The sequence below is a fragment of the Scyliorhinus torazame genome, chromosome 12 (genome assembly GCF_047496885.1).
Source record: "Scyliorhinus torazame isolate Kashiwa2021f chromosome 12, sScyTor2.1, whole genome shotgun sequence".
NCBI lineage: Eukaryota > Metazoa > Chordata > Chondrichthyes > Carcharhiniformes > Scyliorhinidae > Scyliorhinus > Scyliorhinus torazame.
The window spans coordinates 36,278,415-36,300,318 of record NC_092718.1 but is presented as its reverse complement, the minus strand read 5'-3'; the positions used below and the strand labels follow the sequence as shown (position 1 = coordinate 36,300,318).

At 52.3% G+C, this 21,904-nt stretch overlaps 1 protein-coding gene across 1 annotated transcript in view; it reads right to left on the bottom strand.

Moving 5' to 3' along the window:
* The window catches only part of LOC140387321 (phospholipid-transporting ATPase ID-like), a 207,143-nt gene that overhangs the window by 38,805 nt on the left and 146,434 nt on the right, over positions 1 to 21,904 (bottom strand). Inside the window, exons 19-20 of the mRNA XM_072470249.1 lie at positions 4,652 to 4,757; positions 3,068 to 3,209 (exon numbers count right to left, since the gene is read on the bottom strand). Of these exons, the coding sequence (XP_072326350.1) occupies positions 3,068 to 3,209; positions 4,652 to 4,757 (248 nt within the window). The remainder of the gene's footprint in view (positions 1 to 3,067; positions 3,210 to 4,651; positions 4,758 to 21,904) is intronic.

The following is a 21,904-nucleotide window of genomic DNA, read 5'->3' as shown; positions in this document are numbered from 1 at the left end:
GTTAGATGAAGGGGTTAATGGGATGCGGAGGGGGGTGGGGGGAGTGAGCTTGGGTGAAGTACTCCTTCAGAGGGTCAGTGCAGACTCGATGGGCTGAATGGCCTCTTTCTGCACTGTAGGGATTCTATGAAACTTCAGCTTCAGCCACAAAGATGGCCAGTTCAGCAAGAGAAAGTGTCAAACAGATAGGAGCGGTACTTTGCTTAAGTGCCCATTCTAGGACCAGCAAGCTGGGGGGGGGGGGGGGGGGGGGGGGGGGGGGACGACACCTTTCTTCCAAATCACTGTCCTGGCAGATAGCAACTACTCATTAACTTAGCCAGCCGAGCTCTTAATTTTGCCATTGTAAGAACTGAATTCATTTATTCAGCACAAGAAGTCAGCCAGAAATGAGCAATTTGTCACTCAGCTCAGTGGGTAAATACATCGTACTCTGTGGTACCGAGTCAAACTGAATAAAAGGAAATTGGAAGCTTCAATTCCTGTTCTCAGCATTCCAGAACAAAGGAAGGGGCAAAGGGTTCCCAGCAGCAACTGATATCTATCAACAGCATACGTACGGACATTAAGGTCGGACAGGTTCAGCTTTGGCTGGTGAATATGTGAATAATCCAGGCTATGTGAGCAAAAATCAAATAGATAAGTTGCTGGGCTGATTGCTGACACAGTTACATGAATTACCATCATGACAAAAGAGAGGCAAGGGATCAATAATGGAGGAGGAAACAGAGTGAGAGCAATTTAATGAGACAGAACTGTAGCCATTCCACCACAACTATCATTTATTTTTTGGTGGCGAGGGCACAACAAAGCAAATACCATCCGGAACAAATTCAACCCTGATCTTTGCAAAATCAAACTTTCAATAAACGTTATCAGGTTATATTCAAGTCCACTTATTTTATATATATTCATAATATTGATATTCATTATATCCTCAATTTGTTTTGGAATAATAAATTAACCACAACTTCCCGTTCCCGAGGAAGCAAGTTAATTATTGTACACAATGTTGTCTTAAATTCCCCTTAAAATATGCAGTGGTCATAGAAATTAAACTCTCGGCTAATTCAAATTAAAATAGAATTATCTTGGTGCAAATCAACAATATTGTGTATTTTGGGGTCTGAGTTGGGGAGGTGGGAAGAGAGAGGGGGCTGACAGCAATGACAGGTGGGGATGGGGGGTGTTCAATGTAAGTCTCTCAATCAGACACTGAGAGCCTTTGGATGAGGTACCCCCTACAGGAAAAAAAACCTGGGCACCACAAGCAGCCTGCACAGGTTTACTTGTAGAGCATGCCACGTGGCAACAGGCCTACCCACACCGGCATTAACACCAGTGGTGGTGAGACAATGCCCATAAGTGGGTATTAATTGACTGCTTAAAGGCCTCGATTGGTGGCTTGGCGGGAAGTCCAACCACAAGCCTTCCTGCCCTGGACTTAATATCGGCGGGATTGGAGTGGATTGGATTTGTTTATTGTCACGTGTACCGAGGTACAGTGAAAAGTATTTTTCTGCGGGCAGCTCAACAGATCATTAAGTACATGGGAAGAAAAGGGAATAAAAGAAAATACATAATAGGGCAACACAACATATACAATGTAACTTCATAAGCACTAGCATCGGATGAAGCATACAGGGTGTAGTGTTAATGAAGTCAGTCCATAAGAGGGTCATTTAGGAGTCTGGTAACAGTGGGGAAGAAGCTGTTTTTGAGTCTGTTCGTGCGTGTTCTCAGACTTCTGTATCGCCTGCCCGATGGAAGAAGTTGGAAGAGTGAGTAAGCCGGGTGGGAGGGATCTTGATTATACTGCCCGCTTTCCCCAGGCAGCGGGAGGTGTAGATGGAGTCAATGGATGGGAGGCAGGTTCGTGCGATGGACTGGGCGGTGTTCACGACTCTCTGAAGTTTCTTGCGGTCCTGGGCCGAGCAGTTGCCATACCAGGCTGTGATGCAGCCCGATAGGATGCTTTCTATGGTGCATCTGTAAAAGTTGGCAAGAGTCAATGTGGACATGCCGAATTTCCTTAGTTTCCTGAGGAAGTACTGAGGTAGAGTACTCACACTCCATCCTCCTGCCTGATTAAATGTGCTTCCTATCTACAAACACACTGATGTGGAGATGCCAGCGTTGGACTGAGGTGGGCACAATAAGACATCTAACAACATCAGGTTAAAGTCGAACAGGCTTATTTGGAATCACGAGCTCTCGGAGCATAGCTCCTTCATCAGGTGAGTGAAGAGGTAGGTTTTTAAAAAAAATTTAGAGTACCCAATTCATTTTTCCAATTAAAGGGCAATTTAACATGACCAATCCACCTACCCTGCACATCTTTGGGTTGTGGGGGCGAAACCCACGCAAACACGGGGATAATGTGCAAACTCCACACGGACAGTGACCCAGAGCTTGGATCGAACCTGGGACCTCAGCGCTGGGAGGCTGCAGTGCTACCACTGCGCCACCGTGCTGCCCTGTGAAGAGGTAGGTTACACAAACAAGCCAATGATGCAAGATGATACTTTAAATGCGAGTCTTAGCAGGTAATTAAGTCTTTACAGGTCCAGACGGTGCGACTGGAGAGCGGGATAATCACAGGTTAAAGAGATGTGAATTGTCTCAAGGCAGGAGGATTTTGCAAGCCCAGGCCATAAGGTGGGGGGATAAACGTGGTGAGACATAAATCAAAGGTCCCGGTTGAGGCCGTACTCATGCGTGCGGAACTTGGCTATCAGTTTCTGTGTGGCGCTTCTGCGTTGTCATGCGTTCTGAAGGCAGCCTTGAAGAACGCTTACCCAAATATCACAGGCTGAAAGCCCTTGACTGCTGAAGTGTTCCCTGACTGGAAGGGAACATTCCTGCCTGGTGACTGTTGCGACTGAAAAATCCTGCTTCGAGTGGGGAACCTGACCAATTTCCCGTCCTTAATCAGAGGGCTGAGGCCAAATCTCAGACCCTTGCTGTTAGCCCAGCTGAGATGAATGATCTCCATGACTTAATTACTCCAAGGGTAACCTGCTAAGCTGTAAAGGGAGCCACACAGAAAAACCACATTCACACTTACTAAACTGTGTCCATTAATAACCAGTGCATAGTCTCCCATGATGGTCTCTTCGATCACTGATTCTAACTTCAAACTCCCGTTCTTTTCAGAGACGCCATGCCCGTTGCAAACAGGTGTCCCCACCATTTGCTCTGTTGCTTTCCTAGAATACAAAACACATGTAAGAACTTTGCAATTTTATTCCAGCACACTGACCTAGATCAATGTCATTAAAATAATGTTAATTGGAAATTCAAAGCTCCAGTTCTTTTCAACAAGACAGAAACCCTTTCAGGAATTGAGTCATTCTCTCAAGAAATTTTTTGCTATTCTTATAACTTCACAAACTGTAAAATAAAACTCTGCATAACTTCAATGAGTCATAATTGTCACATCTATGCTTTTGTTCCGGGTCAATCAACTGTTACCTATGCAATGTCTAGAATTTTTTATCTCAAACAGAGATTCCCCTATGGGTTTGAGAAAAGGTGGTTCAGGTGGAGGGAAGGGTGTGCAGTGGACGGGGGAGAAAAAGGGAAGGGGAAGAAAAAAGGAGTGGGAGAAAGAGAGGGGAGAAAGAAAGAGGGGGAAGAAAGAGGGAGAGGGGGGGGGGAAGAAAGAGGGAGGGGGGAAAGAGGGAAGGAGGGAGGGAGGGGGAAAGAGGGATGGTTTAGCACACTCGGCTAAATCGCTGGCTTTTAAAGCAGACCAAGGCAGGCCAGCAGCACGGTTTGATTCCCGTACCAGCCTCCCCGAACAGGCGCTGGAATGTGGCGACTAGGGGCTTTTCACAGTAACTTCATTGAAGCCTACTTGTGACAATAAGCGATTTTCATTTCATTTCGAGGGGGAAAGAGGGAGGGAGGGGGAAAGAGGGAAGGAGGGGATGATTTATAGGATTTGTATAAACTGAATAAGAGAGATGACTTTTTTTTGTGGAAATTGGTGATGAGGGGAAAACCTAACATTATAATTGATATAACATGAGATTAAAAAAACTGTATTCACACAGCGATTTGTGGAACATTTGAATCAGAGAAAATTACAGAGCGGGGCAGCGGGGTTAATTTTAAAAGAGGACACAGACATGATGGGCCACATGGACTCGTTCTGTGTGGTAGTCCACTATCCATGTCTGGCCCAGGGTCAGTCAAAAACAAAACTATCCACCATCAAGATCAGAATGTAGTCTGCAGATGCAAATCCGCTAATGGTGTAGAATTCTATACATTATCCCATTGTTACAAATTTTGCTGTGGCTATCTTTTTAGATTCAATTGCATCAGTCTGAGCATTGATTGACTCACTGTCTCAGAGATCCACGATGGGTCGAAGGTGTGATACGGTTACCCAGCCAAGCTAACAAATTGTTCTTCAGACTCTAAAAAAGACTATTTCCATTCACTGGAATTTTTTTTGTCTAGATGTCTTTTGTTTTAAACTTGGGAATACAATTGGCTCAGAAGAAACATTAAAAATGCCCATTTTAATGAAAAAAATGGTAAAACAAATCTTGAAATGTGACAAACTTTCACTTTTAAAAATTTCCGACCAAAATACATTGGAACGATTTACGACACGTAGAAATGTTTATGGGTTGTTTACCGGATTTGTTCACGCACTTCGAGAACCGTGCAGCCAGACACGATGAAAATCTCATTCATGTCATCTGTTAAAATATTGCACGAGTAACCAATATTCACTGCTGTCTCTGTGAGAAAAGAGGAATGTGAAATGTGACGAGTCAGGCAGCCAGAGATCGATCATCTCAGTTTATTCTCAGTAACCTTCTGAAGACTTGCCATTGGAAAAAATAGAGCTCCAGTTCAAGTCCAAGGTCAAAAAGGCCAAGGATGAGCAATTACAAATGTGGAATAAGGGCCTGGCACATAAAGGGTTAATATGGGACTCAGTACAGTACCGCCCAAACAGTGATGTATGAGAACACATGACCCACACCTAATGGCGGTGCAGTGTTAGACAGAACGGTGTGTAGAAGCAAGCATGGAGATTGCTCCTAGGTTTGACCTTTTACTGTAACTATGTATACAGTTCTAGTAGTTAATACTTACTGTTGAACTACCCAAGACCACAAATAACTTAATATGATCCACCAAACTACACTTAGCACCTTACAACAACAATGTCCGTGCGACACTTACATCCCAAGAATGAATTATTTGAGAAAGGAGTGAAAAAGAAGGTAAATTGGGCAATAGAACATTTGGCTAAGAAGGAAAGAACGAAGGAGGCTTGTTGTTCCAAAGTTTTAATGAGCCATGAAGGATTTAATTGGTGCAGACTGAGATGTTTTTTGACTTTGGCACAGCAAGACTATAAGGCAAAGGAGCGCGTGCATTGCTTTGGAGTGTATACTGCATAGAAAATGCAACATCAAAGCAGGCCACTGTACCCAACCTCCCTGTATCGGTTTTTATTCTCCACCGGAACATTCATCGGCTGGAATATTCCGGATAGTCCTGCCAATGGTGAACCTCCGCCGGCGAGGCATGCAAACAATGGGCGAACCTGGTGACAGTGGTGGGACCAGAAGATCTCTCTGGCCGCCAATAGCTATCCATGGCGACGAAACATGCCATGGGGTGGGGGACATAAAATCCCACCCATCCTTTTCTCATACCCACCTTCTCCCCCTTTCCCTTTCCACCCTTATCCATCAGCCATCAACCTAGACATGGTGCCTGCTTCAATCATTAACTTCGGTCATGCATTCCACAGCTTCACAACCCCATCCTGCTGTTTGCACTCTCTCACATCAGGCAGCATTCCAATCAATCCGCATAGTTTGCCTTCTATTTCGTCAACAGCCTTCCGATGGTGGGATGCTAGAACTGTAGAAATCTAATTTCAATATATCTCCGTGTATTGATGGAGCATTTCGTCATGCACACAAAAATGTCTTAAAGTACACGCAAATTACATTTGAAGTGGGGTCAATGTTTCGCAGGCAAACGCAGCAGCCAATATCCTGCGAACAACAGCTCGACAAAAGACCACTTAATCTGTCACCGTAATTGATGAACAGCCAGTAAATTAATAAATGACAAGATAATCTTCAGTCATCATTTAATAGTATCCAAAGCGAATCAATTATCCATTTCTGCAGTTGCATTATGGGTTTTGGCTTAAACCATTAGAGTGCAACTCCATCTGTACATTTTCCACAAATAATGATTCTAGATTATTAGAGGAAACAGACAAACTTTATACTGAAGCCTCCGCCAGGCTAAAGGCGATGGGCGGGTTTCCCTGGTCCCCATGCCGCGCTTTTCTCGGCGTGGCGCCATTCGCTAGTGGCAGCAGTCTCTCTTCCCGTTTCCCATTGTAGCCAAACCACACTGCTGGGAAACCCACAGGCAGGGATATGAAGGGCGATTCTCTGATCCGCGGACTAGGTGCCCGCGCCGTCGTGAACGCCGTCGCGTTTCACGACGGCGCGAACGGGCCCCCGCTGCGACCAATTCACTGGCAGAGAAGGGGCCAGCAGCGCCGCGAGGAACGGCGGCGTCATCGTGCGGCACCACGATGATGCGGCACTACGTATAAGGAAGTGCGCAGGGCGCACAGACATACCGGGGCCCGACATGGAGGTGCCCCGTCATGCCGCACCCCGCTTCCGGGACAGCGACTTGGGGCACTCCTGGAGGCAATGGAGGAGCGGTGGGCCATCCTCTACCCCAGACGCGGGCACCGGCAGCCAAGCAGCACCGTGAGGCGTGGATGGCGAGAGGTGGGGTCGGCAGTCAGCGCTGTGGGGCACATCCCCAGCACAGGAGACCAGTGCAGGAAGAAAGTGCACGACCTCACGAGGGCAAGTACCCTGACGCTCCCCCCGGGCAACGCCCACCCCACCCCCCCCATGCCCACACCCGGGAGGGGGGGGGGCGGGGCTGGGACCCAATGTTGCTCCCGGGACACATGTGGAACCCCCCACCCCATCCAGTGTGCAGGTGCCATGGCGTGGGTCGTAGTGTCCCAAGCTTGTGATAATGTTGCGTTCATGTGTGCGTCCTGCCGATGTCCGCCTAACCCTGAGGTTCGTCTACTTCCCCCACCCCCCCCAGGGCAAGACAGCTCACAATTACAGGGAGCGGGCAAGAACCGGAGGAGGGTCACCTGAGCTGCACTCCCCTGACCGTCTATGAGCAAAGGGCACTGGACCTTGCTGGGGGAGCCGCCAGCCAGGAGGTAGCGCCGTGCCAAGTCGGAGGCGAAGCTCCAAGTGAGAATCCACTGTATGCATGTAGTCCCTCAGCCCATCAGTACCCCCACCCCCCCTCACAGCCCACCGCCTGACTCTGCACCAGCCCCACACTCCACACCCTCACACCCCACCGCCTGACACTGCACCAGCCCCACAGTCCACACCCCCACACCTGACACCGCACGTGCCCCACACTCCAGACCCTCACACCGCACCGCCTGACGCTGCACCAGCCCCACACTCCAGACCCTCACACCTCACCGCCTGACACTGCACCAGACCCACAGTCCACACCCTCACACCCCACCGCCTGACACTGTACCAGACCCACACTCCAGACCCTCACACCCCACCACCTGACACTGTACCAGCCCCACACTCCAGACCCTCACACCCCACTGCCTAATGCTGCACCAGCCCCACACTCCAGACCCTCACACCGCACCGCCTGACGCTGCACCAGCCCCACACTCCAGACCCTCACACCTCACCGCCTGACACTGCACCAATCCCACACTCCACACCCACACAACTCCCCCTCCACCCCGTCACATAACGAAACGTGCCTTACTGTGTTCTCCAGAGCCACACGAGCACCGTCGTGGATCGGCCCGTTCACCCCGCCGCCGTATTGCCCCAACCTCTTCTGGCCACAGGGACGCACGGGACAGAGGGCAAGGATCACAGGCAGGAGGGCGATCCTCTGAGGCCGTGCCGTCGAGGCGTGACGCAGAGGACAGACAGAGACGTCAGGACAGACAGTAATGACTGATGACAGTGTGATGGACGAGGAGGGGACAGCGAGCCCGGACAGTGACGCACAGAGGACGTCGCGACATTCGAGGCACAGGGGCACGGCACCTGTCGTCGGCCGTGGTCTCAAAGCACCGGGCCATGGTTCCACACAGGAGACACCAGAGCTGGGGACAGACGAGGACCTAGCGGCCACGGCACAGCTGTCACCCACACCTTCCACCATCGCAGATACACTCACCTCGGTTGGGCAAGTAAGTGACGAGGCTTCTGGTTCACAGACTGGTGCGCACCACACAGCCGAACCGGTACAGCAGGTGGAGGTAGGAGCAGCCGAGGGGCTGGACGGTCGGAGGGCAGACGGGCCCCAGCAAACAGCTGCTGCCAGGACAGTTCCCAGGTTCCTGGGCATTCCAGGCCCACCCACAGAACCGATGCATTCGCTACCCCAGGGACCAGACAACGGGATGACGGCTGTCTTCCGGCAACTGCAGACGCAGCTGGAGGAGTCCATTCGCGTCCACGAGCAGGGAGTGGTGCCGGTCATGCCTGCAACCCAGGCCGACACCGCACGGGTGGCGTCCGCGATGGAGGCAATGGGGGAAACGGTTTCGGCCATTGGTCAGGTTCTTCAGGGCGTGGGGCTTCATGTGCACGCGTCATCCGTGGCCCCGGACAGGGCTGCCCTCTCACAGGCAGCCATGCTCCAGAACCACATTGACATTGCCGCCGCGCTCCGGGGTCTGGCCCAGTCCCAGCAGGCCATCGCTGAGAACATTGACGGCCTTGTCCATGTGATAGATGGCGTCGCCCAGACCCAGATGGAGGTAGCGCTGTCCCTGACAGGGATGTCACACTCCCTCAGCTCCATCGCCGGGAACGTTCATACCCTGGTCGATTCCACAGCGGGCCTCCAGGACTGGCAGCGCCAGGTGTCGGTGATGCAACGGGGCATGCCTCCCCTTGCACCACCGTCCCTTAGAGAGGCTGGGGGCCAACGGGCTCCCCGAGGGAGAAGGAGGTTCCAGTGCCTGACCCGGTAACCACAGCAAGGGAGGGACTGGAACACTCGCATTCCCCCCGTCCTGTTCCTGGTGCATCTGGTGGGCAGCGGGCAACGGAGGGTGGCAGCATGCCATCCAGCACACCCGCCGAGCAGCCTGGCCCATGGGGAAGTGCGCGCCGGCGGGGAGCCATGTTGAAGGGCAGGATTCTCAGCAGTCCACCTCCACTCCTGCTGTACCGTCTGGGGAAACACCTAGACGTAGTGGTAAGGCCAAAAAGTTAGACACGTAGTAAGTTGCCACGTGTGCAGGGCACGGATTAGTTATAGGGGCTAGGGCACGTGTCGCTCAATGTCACAATGACGAGGTGCCGCAGGTCTTGTGTAGCTTGACGGTGATGCCGTGTGTGGTAGGGTTGTGCGATGGTGCAGGAGGTGGGTGAGGGGGGTGCTGGGTGGTGTCAGTGTGCACGGTCAATGGTGCCAGTGCACTGAACAATGATGCCCTCCCCCTAGTGTGCGCATCGTGCGGCGATCAATGCATCGCATGCCTGCTGCCCCAAACGGTGGCATCGTGCAGCCTCCCGGCCATATCCCACACTCCAATTTTGTCTGTGCCCCGTCGCCCTCCCATCCTCGCCCGCCTCCTCCTCATCATCCTCCAGTTCAGAGTCGCTGCCCTCTTCGGGCTCACCTGATTGTTCCTCCTCCATCACATCGCCCCTCTGTTGTAGCACGCAACAGGCGACGACGATCCTTCCAACCCTGTCGGGGTTGTATTGCAGAGCGCCCCCTGAGCGGTCCAGGAACCTCATTTTCAGGAGGCCGAAGCACCTCTCCACTACACCTCTGGTTGCCGCATATGGGCCTCATTGTACCGGGTCTCCGCATTGGTCTGTGGCATCCGTATGGGCATCATCAGCCACGGCCGCAATGGATAACCCCTGTCGCCCAGCAACCAGCCCCTCATCCGAGGTGGGTGTCCCTTGAAAATTGCGTGGATGTATGACTGCACCAATACGAAGGCGTCATGTACGCTTCCCGGGTACTGGGCGCACACGTGCATTATTCTCATCCCCTGGTCGCACACCACCTGGACGTTCATGGAATATGTGCCCTTCCTGTTTATGAAGATGTCCCTGTTCCACGTTGGTGCAAGCAAGTTTACGTGCACCCCATCCACGACGCCCTGTACCATCGGGATGCCGGCCACTGCTGCGAATTGCGCTGCCCTGGCAGCCTGGTGCGCGTGGTCCTCCAGGAAATTGATGAATCTTGCATAAAGGCCATCGGTGACTGCCCGGATGCACCGGTGCACCGAGGCCTGACTTATGCCGCACAGATCCCCGCTCGGCGACTGGAATGAGCCGGTCGCGAAGAAGTTCAGGGCGACCGTCACCTTCACCCTCACTGGGATGGCATGTCCTCCCCCAGTTCCACATGGTTCGAGGTGCGCCATTAGGTGGCATATATGGCCGACCGTCTCACAGCTCAATCGGAGTCTCCTCCTGCATGCCACCTCCGTTAGGTCCTCGAATGAAACGCAGTCCCTGTACACACGGTGGCACATGGGACGCCTGCGCCGCCTTGGCACGACCACCTGCTCTTGTTCATCCCCTGGTGACCGATGACAATCGGTTTCGTCACCCTCTTGCTGGGCGACGACGTGAAGGCGATGCGCACCCTCCGCCTCCTCTTGTACTTGTCGGGCGTGATGGCCTGCAGTGGCTGGCACGGGGCCATCCGCTGCCACACCCTCTGCAGCACCCTCCCTGAGCCGCCATGGTCGGCCCCAACGGTTGCCCATCTGTATGGCTGCCGCTGCTGCCACGGCGGCGAACATCGATGGCTGCTGCGAATACATCATCAGCTTGAGGGGGGGGCTTGGTTTGGGAGGGCGAGGCAACGACATTTGTTAGGAGGGCGCTTTGGCAGGTAGGCAGCCAGGGCCCTTTCGATGAATGGGTGCCCAGGCAGCCTGGTCACTGTTCATTCAGGCACGCACCGTGCCAGCTGCCTACAGTATCCGTACCCTGCACAGTTCAACCCATCCCTCATCGCAGCGCCAGCGGACACAGCCCTTCACTATGCCCTCGATTTGGAAGGGTGTCCTCGCCACCTTCCTGCCACCGCACTCCAGCTGGGTGTCACGGTCCCGCGAGCAACCGTGGGGGTCCTCGCCCACCCCCCCAACCCGGCAGGATGGTGGCATATCTTGCCCTGCCCCCTCCTTCCCTCTTCTCAATCATTCACCTCCGCGCCCTTCTCCTACCCCATCCACCTTTCCCTGTAACCCTTCCCTGTACCCCATTACACTACACATCCTCCTTAGCCCTCACGTCGCCCATCCCAAACCCCCCCTCCCTCCTGTGGTGATGTGCATCAATGTAAATACATGTAGGCTAGCTAGACACTAGAGGGAGCACCAGAGACATCACACACACACACACACTCAACCAATAGATCAGTTAGATAGGACACGACCAATGGACATTCACGATACACACAGAAGTGACACGACCACAGGAGGGCATTACACCAAACCATATATAAAGGACACCACACACATGATCTGCCTCTTTCCAGTGGAGACAGTCAATGAGTAGAGACATAGGGTTGATTCAATATCACTCCCACCACGTGGATTGCAGCAACTGGTTAGTCAGTCTGGGTAGCTACAGTAGGATTAGCAGTAGTGTCGAACCCGAGTAATAGAAGTGTAAATAGTTTAATAAACGTGTTGAAGTTATCTCCACGTCTGGGTCACAAGGTAATTGGCGAGAATGGACATTTCTCAGTCTGTCTTTAATCAGTAAAATCCCATGGACAAGTAAGCGATCAATAGGAGACCGTGTTGGGTGGTGCAGCTTACTCACATTCCAACTCTCAAAAGAATTTAACCTGACTCAGTGACTCTTGTTATCATCAGTCTGTCAACTTGCTGCTTTTGGGCTTTTTATAACAATTAATTACAAGTTCAAATGAGCAAAGAGAGCTGCCCCTCGTGTTCCATGTGTACTCTCCAGCATTGCGCCAGCCTCGAGCACCAGCACATCATGCTGCTGCTACCAACCAGTGCCAGAATCTGCCTCCCGGTGGCATTATCTGGAAGACTTGAAGGCGCGGTAGATCAAATTACTCATTATTACCAACACAATGGCCACTTCTAGGAAGTGGCCCTAGAAATAGTGGACACATTGGCGATCATTTCCCAGCATTCTATGGACTCTGGGAGAGTTGCAATGAATTGGATGTAACCCCACTTTTAAAAAAAGGAGTAAATGGGGATTATAGACCGATTAGCCTAATATCGGTGGTAGGGAAAATGCTGGAGTCAATTATTAAGGATGAAATAACTGAGCATTTGGAAAACGGGGATAGGATCGGTCCAAGTCAGCATGGATCCACTAAAGGGAAATCATGCTTGACAAATCTTCTGGAATATTTTGAGGATGTGACCAGTAGAGTGGACAAGGGTGAACCAGTGGATGTTGTGTCCCTGGACTTCCAAAAGGATTTTGACAAAGTTCCACATAAGAGATTAGTGAGCAAAAGTAAACCTCATGGTATTGGGGGTAATGTGTTGACTTCGATAGAGAACCAGTTGACAGGTAGCAGAGAGTGGGACTAAACGGGTCCTTTTCAGAGTGGCAGGCAGTGACTAGTGGGGTACCACAGGGTTCAGTGCTGGGACCCCAGCTGTTCACAACATGCATTAATGATTTGGACGAAGGAATTGCATGCAATATCTCCAAATTTCTGGACGACTCTAAGCTGGGTGGTAGTGTGTGCTGTGAGGAAGTTGCAGAGAGGCTACAGGATGACTTGGACAGGCTGGCTGAGTGGGCAAATACTTGACAAATGCAGTATAATGTGGGTAAATGTGAGGTGATCCACTTCGGTGGCAAAGACAGGAAGGCAGATTATTATCTGAATGGTAGCAGTTTAGGAAACGGGAAAGTGCAACGAGATCTGGGTGTCATGGTGGACAGTCGCTGAAAGTTGGCATGCAGGTTCAGCAGGTGATAAGGAAAGCTAATGGCATGCTGGCCTTCATAGCGAGAGGATTTGAGTATAGGATTGGGATGTTTTGATGAGGCCACACCTTGAGTATTGTGTCCAGTTTTGGTCTCCTAGTTTGAGGAAGGACATTCTTGCTATAGAGGGTGTCCAGCGAAGGTGCACCAGACTAATTCCTGGGATGGCAGGACTGACATATGAAGAATGATTGGATCGACTGGGCTTGTGCTCGCTGGAGTTTAGAAGAATGAGAGGGGATCTCATAGAAACATATAAAATCCTGATGGGACTGGACAGGCTAGATGCGGGAAGAATGTTCCCAATGTTGGGGGTGTCCAGAACTGGGCGTCACAGCCTAAGAATAAGGGGTAAGCCATTCAGGACTGAGATGAGACAGAACCTTCTCTCAGAGGTGTGAACTTGTGTAATTCTCTCCCACAGAAAGCTGTTGGGACCAGTTTGTTGGATATATTCAAGAGGGAGCTGGACATGGCCCTTGAGGCTAAAGGGATCCAAGGGCATGGAGAGAAAGCGGGAGTGGGATACTGAATTTGCATGATCATATTGAATGGTGTTGCAGGCTCGAAGGGCCGAATGGCCTACTCCTGCATCTATTTTCTATGTTTCTATATTAATGTTACAATGACAGGCGACAAAAACAGCACTAATTCTCTGACCTGGCCATTGTTAAAAGTGGCCATTTTTATCTAAGGAAAATGAGTGAGGTTATAATGTTGTCACAATGATATTGGTCTGAACCCACAGAGAAAGTTCCCAAATGTATTAGCAATTAGATTAACAACAAATATTAACAAAAAAGGACACTTAGTTCTCCAATGGAGAAGGCAAGAAAAGCATAATTTGGTTGGCGGGGGTGGGGTGGGGTGGGTGGGGGGGAAGGAAGGAGGGGCCTCAACAGACTTGGCCATTGGCCGCCACAAGGACAGACAGGTGAGTTTCCTGGGGCCACTGGCATGTGGGCATTGGAGCTCCACCTGAAGAGACATTTGCTCTTGCCCGACAGCCCTATTCATAGAATCATAGAATTTACAGTGCAGAAGGAGGCCATTCAGCCCATTGAGTCTGCACCGGCCCTTGGAAAGAGCACCCTACTTACGCCCCACGCCTCCACCCTATCCCCGTAACCTAACCTAACCTTTTTGGACACAAAGGGCAATTTAGAATGGCCAATCCACCTAACCCGCATATCATTGGACTGTGGGAGGAAACTGGAGCACCCAGAGGAAATCCACGCACACATGGGGAGAACTTGCAGACTCCACACACACCGTGACCCAAGCGGGGAATCGAACCTGGGACACTGGAGCTATTAAGCAACTGTGCTAACCACTATGCTACCATGTTGCCCTATTCATTTAAAGTTCAACAAACTATCTATCCCCGTGCCTAACATCGGGAGAGCAATTATATACGTTCCATCTATGTAGGGAGTGAGAGTTTATGAAGAACTCCCAAAATATATATAATTTAGTAATATGTTTATTTGCTTCTTTTCTTTTTAACCAAATATTTTTTCAACACCTGGAGTATGGAATCCAGCCCCCCACCTAACCCCAAGAGCCCCAAATCGGGCTCCGCACCGGGCACAGGGCCAATCACAAGTCACCTGACTCGCACCGCCTGGCGCGATCTGGATCAGGCCCAGATTAAATACCTGGACGCTACTTTCGCCCTGTGCCCGATTGCCAATGGCCGCACCTGCGACACCTCGACCGGTGTCGTTTAGCACTGATTTCCGTAAACGTGCCCCATGCATGATGGCACCTCGGGGGTCCGGCAGGCCATTAGAAACCCTCGGGTGGTCGGGACAAGGCAGGGTGATACCCTGGTACACCCATGGCACCTTGATACTGCCAACCTGTCAGTGCCACCCAGGTGCCCTGGACGTGCCACTGTCTGGATGGCACGGCCAGGAATCAGGCCCGGGGGGGGGGGGGCTACTGCAGGGGCCATTAGAAGGTTGGGGGTGGGGGGATGTCTAGAAAGCCGGGGGGGGGGGGGGGGGGGGTGCGCAGAGGAGCCAGCTGGCAAACCCAGCTCTCCAGTGCAGGAAATCGACTAAAGTGCGACCTCGGCAAGGAGAATCTTCCCGAGGCCCAAAAAACCCAGCCAAGTGCCAGTGAACAGCGGGGTGAATCTCGGCGATGCAACCACTGGAAAACACCCCACCAAACACACCCATGGGTGGACTTTGTTTCAAATCTGCTGAATCGCGCCCGATAGCTTGGGAATAAGAACACATCTGAGCAAACCAGCTAGGGTAACCTGATGGAATATGAATGTGTTATGATATGTACAACTGTGCCTTCATGACTCCCTGGTTTTCTCGAATGTATCTGGATTTAGCTCTTATTGTGCATATTTGCAACAGTGAATATGTTACAAAACACCATTTCCATTGAAAGTTACCTCAGGAAAAAAATAAAGAGTTCATGTTTTTATTTGCTTTATGTTTTATTAACTGCTTCCAACTATTTGATGGACACGAAAGTCTTACTTTGCCGTGACTTTAGAGGAAGTTGCTCCTTTTCTTTTACTGATTAATGCTGTTTTCACAGAGTTTGGTCCAGCAGGCCTCACTCTGAGCTGACGAACACTTCCCATTGAAGGCCAGCGTGTTTAAATGTCAGCCAAACTACTGAGCTCCTGTCTCAATAACGTCATTTTATCATTGACCTTTCTCCTTTCTCACTAATCAGCAAACCGCGTAAAGAGCAAGCGAGCGGCTTGACTAAATTATTATATTTGGTTGGATGCCTTTGAGCTGGAAAACGAAGGAAACAAAGCAACTTTCTTTGAAAAGTAGAGTAGCGTACGGGCAAAAGAAAACTTAAAGAAAAGATGTGTTTTTAAAGAGGTCATGGGAAGGTTAAACGTGCTTTACAATCTTTGAAGGTTTTATTGAAGGTTTTATTCTGAATCTAACTGTACTTAGCTTTTTCTGGAATTAAATAATCAACAATAGTGTAATTTTCCTGAGGGACAATCAATACATCAGTTGTCAGGAGAAAGGTATTGCTTCTGTATGTAACATGTGATAAATCTAATGTGCCCTCTAGGTCACAAAAACCATGTACGACTCTGAAAAGTGCATACTGTGACAATCCAATCTTCCAGTTTGGTTAACACATATTAAGAATGCTGTCACATTTCAATATGCTGTACCATGGTTATAAATCCAATTTTTTTCACACATAAACCATCTACATAAGGTAATACTGTGTGACACCCTCACTACGAGATTGCATTTGTGCTTCAACAATTGTACATATTGGAAGATTACATCAAGTTCATGGCCCCATTAAAGCTTCAACCTCCCAGTCCTCAGGGTGACATCACTCAGCGTGATTCAGTTCAAGCCACATATACTGAGCTGCCTCACAGATCAACACCAACACCACGACCCAAGGACAGGCAACAAAGACTTCGAGGTAAGGCACATGCAACTGAGCTTTCAGAAGATGCCAGGGCACCCACTGTACGCTGGCAGTATGAGGAGATCAGCAGAGGCTACAATGATATATCATGACGCCATTCTTCAACAAGAGTCAGAGCTCATTCTGGTGCGGCTAAACAGTGCATTAATGCAAATAACCAAGTCACATGGCACAGTTGATTCTGCAGCAGCATGTTGCACTGGCACACCAGCTCTAGACCAGTAGCTGCAGTCTCTGCGGAAGCAACTAAGGTGGGAAGAGTATGGCATTAGACCCTCTACTCTGGGATTTTCACACCTCGGGTAGATGGTAGTGCCACAAAGAGCCTATCATCCCAACTTATTTGGGTGACTTTTTGTTTCATAAACAAAAATCTAAATTTGAGGTTGATGGTGCGGGACACGACTAAAGCTGAATAAAGCAAACAAGGGTGCGTGATAGGACCATAAATCATGATGAAGGATAAAGATAAAGGAGTACTTTTGAAAAATTTCAGCAGGAAGCATGGCCTCCTTTCGCACCCGCCGGCCCCTGTAGCCCTGTGCCATGTTGCGTCGGGGCCAACACGTTGAAGGAGGCCACTGCGCATACGCGGACACTTAGCACAGTTTGCACCGGGATCTGCAGCTGGAGCGGCGTGTTCCGCTTCAGCGCCGTGCTGGCCCCCTGTGGGGGCCTGAATTAGACGTGGGAGCGGCCCGTTCACGCCGCCGTAAAACACAAAGCTGTTTACGACGGCGTGGATACTCTATCGCGGGATTGGAGAATCCTGCCCCAATATATTTGCACCAAAAAACAGTTAGTCACCTCTGAGATATTGGAAGAAGAAATTAGCTCAATATCTGTGAAAACTAAAATATATTGGAATCCGGTTGGGTGGACTGTACATTTCCCAGCCAAACAGTGATAATAAATATATTGGAATCCGGTTGGGTAGGCTGTATATTTCCCAGTCAAACATTGATAATAAATATATTGGAATCCGGTTGGGTAGACTGTACATTTCCCAGCCAAACATTGATAATAAATATATTGGAATCCGGTTGGGTAGGCTGTATATTTCCCAGCCAAACATTGATTAATCTGTGAATCTGACTTTTCTCACATTTTACATTCTTTCAGGACAGTAGTTAGTTCTCAACTTTACAGTACAGACTGAATAGCTGATTAACATAGAACAGTACAGGCCCTTCAGCCCACAAAGTTGTGCCGACCATTTATCCTAATCTAAGTTCAACCTAACCTACACCCCTTCAATTTACTGCTGTCCATGTGCCTGTCCAAGGGTCGCTTAAATGTTCTCAATGACTCTGACTCCACCACCTCTGCTGGCAGTGCATTCCACGCACCCACCACTTTCTGTGTAAAGAACCTGGGCAGGATTCTCCCATGTCGCGCTGTTTGGGAAAATCGCCATTCCCGCCGGATTTTCCCACGACCCCTGTCCGCCATTCTCCCAACCGACGAGAACGGCATCATCGCGTTCAGCACAACACCGCCGGGTGGGGCTACGTTTGGCGAATCTCCGTGCCCCCCGATATTCAGCGGCCCGGATGGGCCAAAGTCCCGACGGCGTGACCCCACGGTGGCGCAATGAGGAGGGACGGGCAAAACTGGGCAGTGGATGGATACTGTGGGCAGGGGTCAGGGTGCCTGCGTGTCTGTAGCGACACCAGCCAACCGGGGCACACATGTATCCCATGGCACCTGGCTGTTGCGGTGTCAATGCGCCATCCTTAAACATGTTGTATCTTCCCCCCGCCCCCCCTGCAGATCCTAATGTTTGGGCACCAGCCAGCGATGTTTGCCGCCGTGGTGGGAGCCGCTGCCCTGCAGGTAGCCCTTTGGCAGCGTCGACGCAGGTGGCTCAGGGTAGCTGCGGTAGCGGCGGCTGCAGCAGAGGGATGGGCTGCAGAGGGCCAGGTGGCACCTGCGCAGGCTGCAGGCCCACACGCCCGACAGGGGCAGGAGGAAGCGGAGGGGGGCGATGACCACCACATTGATGAGGATGCACAGGGCGAGGATACCGATCTTGATGGGGCGCAGGGGGAGGCGGAGGAGCAAGTGGTGCTGCCAAAGCGCCGGAGGCGCCCCATGAGGCCTCGAGTGTACCGTCACCGCATGTCCTACGAGGACCTGCCGGACAGGGCATGCAGGAGGAGACTCAGGTTGATTCGGGAAACCTTCGCCCATAACTGCCACCTGATGGCACACCTGGCACCATGTGGAATGGGGAGAGGATATGCTATCCCGGTGGCCGTGAAGGTGACGGTTGCCCTCAACTTCTACGCAACGGGGTCGTTCCAGGCGCCAAGTGGGGACCTGTCCGGTATCTCCCAGGCATCGGTGCATCCGAGCAGTCACCGACGCCCTGTATGCCATCGCGGACCGGTACATCCAGTTCCCAGAGGACCGCGCCCACCAAAATGCCCAGGCAACAGGATTCGCAGCCGTGGCCAGGATACCCATGGTACAGGGGGCGACTGATGGTATGCACGTCGCCATGCGTCCACCAGCGGAGAACAGAGATGTGTTCATAAACAGAAAAGGGACCGACTCCATTAACATCAGGTGGTCTGTGACCACCGCATGAAGATCATGCATGTGTGCGTCCAGTACCCCGGCAGTGTTCATGATGCCTTTATACTGGCACAATCTTTCATCCCCGCCATGTTCGAGAGACACCTCACCCGGCTGAGGGGCTGGTTGACGGGAGACAGGGGTTACCTGTTGCGGTCGTGGCTGATGACGCCTATATGGAGGCCACAGACCAACGTGGAGACCTGCTACAATGAGGCCCATGCAGCAACCAGGGGTGTTGTGGAGAGGTGCTTTGGCCTCTTGAAGATGCGCTTCAGGTGCCTGGTCCTCTCTGGAGGGGCCCTCCAGTACCATTCGGAGAGGGTCGGCCGCATCGCTGTTGTCTGCTGCGTCTTGCACAACATAGCAGAGGGGCGATGTCCTGGAGGAGGAGCAGGAGGAGGCACAGGGGGAGCCCGATGAGGGCGACGCATCTCTAGATGAGGAGGAGGAGGATGGGGGAGAGCACAGACACGACACGGGGGCTGGATATGGCCGGGAGGCTGCACGACACCACCGGCTTGGCGAGCGAGCATGCGAGGCGTTGATCGTCGCACGTTTCACCAACTAAGGGGGAGGGCCTCGCTGAGCATGGGCACTTGCACCACCATTCCGCCCAAACACACCACCCAGCACCCCCCATCTCCTGCACCATCCGACAACCCTAGCTCCCACACCACCACATGCACCGCACCCTACACCTGCGGCACAGCGGGATGGTCTCACACGATTGCCTGTGGAAGTGGGTGTGATCAGTGCCACGTTGAATGATGACAACCCGCTCTGCGATGAGCTGTGAGCTCCGGATCGTTAGACAATGTCTGACTCATGACCACAGCTACACCCTCCACCTGGGTGGTCCCTGCATGCGTCATGGACACTCCATCACATGGCCATGTGGGGTAGCTGGCGTCGGTGTTCCGAGGACAACGGAGGGTTGGGGGGGGGGGGGGTCGACACACACCCGGCCTCACCGTTGTACCGACCTTCGACCCCAGCGCCACTCGGCCCCCTTCACGACCCCTCAGGCACCGGACATAGCACAGAGGCATCTAGATTTGGTGTAAGAGTGACTTTAATCGTGCCATTCACATACAAGTGCCCTAGCCCCAAGAACCAAGCTGTGCCCTGCACCCATGCCAATTTACTACATGTTGAACTTCTTTTCCTTACGGGCCCTACCACTATGCCTTGGTGTTTCCCCAGACGGTACAGTAGGAGTGGAGGCTGACTGCTGAGACTCCTGCCCTGCGACTTGGCTCCCTGTCGGCACATGTTTCCTGTGCCGACCCGGCTTGGATGGGCCAGGCTGCTCGGCGGGCGTGCTGGATGGCTTGGTGCCACCCAGTTCTGCCCACTGCCCACCAGATGCACCAGGGACAGGACGGTGGGGGAGCCAGAGGATCCGCGGTGTTCCGGGACCTCCCATGCAGGAGTCACCGGGACGGGACCCAGTACCTCCTCCTCCCTCAGGGTGCCCAGCAGCACCTGGGCCTCACTATGGGACAGTGGTGCGAGCAGAGACAAGCCCCGTGGCACCACTGACACCTGGCGTTGCCAGTCCTGGAGGCCTGCTGTGGGAGGCCCACCAGGATCTGAACGTTCGCAGCGATGGAGCTCAGGGAGTGGGCCATCCCAGTCTGGGACTGCGCCACCTCCCTCTGGGCTTGTGCGACGTCATCCAGCACGTGGGCAAGGTCACCGATGCTCTCAGCGATGGCCTGCTGAGACTGGGCCAGACCCCGGAGCGCGGCGGCAATATCCAGCTGGCTCTGGGACATGGCTGCCTGTGAGAAGGCAGCCCTGTCCTGGGCCACGGATGACGCGTGCACATGAAGCCCCACGCCTTGCAGAACCTGACCCATGGTCGAAACCGTTGCCCCCATTGCCTCCATCGCGGACGCCACCCGTGCGGTGTCGGCCTGGGTGGCAGCCATGACCGACACCATTCCCTGCTCTTGGATGCGGATGGACTCCTCCAACTGCGTCTGCAGATGCTGGAAGGTGGCCGTCATCCCGTTGTCCACTCCTTGGTGTTCCAAACACATCGGGTCTGTGGGTGGGTCTGGTAAGTCCAGGAACGCGGGAACCGTCTGGGCGGCAGCTGGGTGCTGGGGCTGGGCTGCCCTCTGACATTCCAGTCTCTTGGCTGCTCCTATCTCCACCTGCTGCACCGGTTCAGCTGCGTGGTGCGCACTGGTCAGTGTCCCCGAAGCCTCATCACTAATGTGCCCAACCGAGGCGAGAGTATCTGCGATGGTGGAGGGTGTGGGTGACATCAGTGACGCAAGGTCCATGTCCTCATCAGACCCCAGGTCTGGGGTCTCCTGGGTCGAGCCTTGGACCGATGGACATTGTCTCTGGCCCATGTCAGGGGCCCTGTCCGGTCTGTCCAACGTCTGTTCGGCCGTCCTCTGTGCGTCACTGTCCTGAATCCCTGTCCTCTGTCTGTCATTGTCATTTGTGTCTGTCCTCTGTGCATCCATTTCCTGTGCCCCGGCTTCGGACGAGGGCCCACCTGTCCGTCTTCCTTCCCCTCCCTATCGTGTGTCCCTGTGGGCGGCTGGACGTGGACCTGGATGGCGGTGGCTTGTTTGAGACATGCACAATAAAGCGTGTATCGTTAGACACGCGGAGTGGATCGTGCGGGGGGAGGGGGCGGGGGGGGGGGCAGTGTGAGGGGGTGGAGTGTGTGGGAGCTTAGGGGGTGGAGCGGACAGTGTGACGGTGTCATGATATGCAAATATGCAACCAATGAACACTCAGAACAGCACACAACCAATGGGCAGTCAGGACACTCAGAGGTGGCATCACTACAA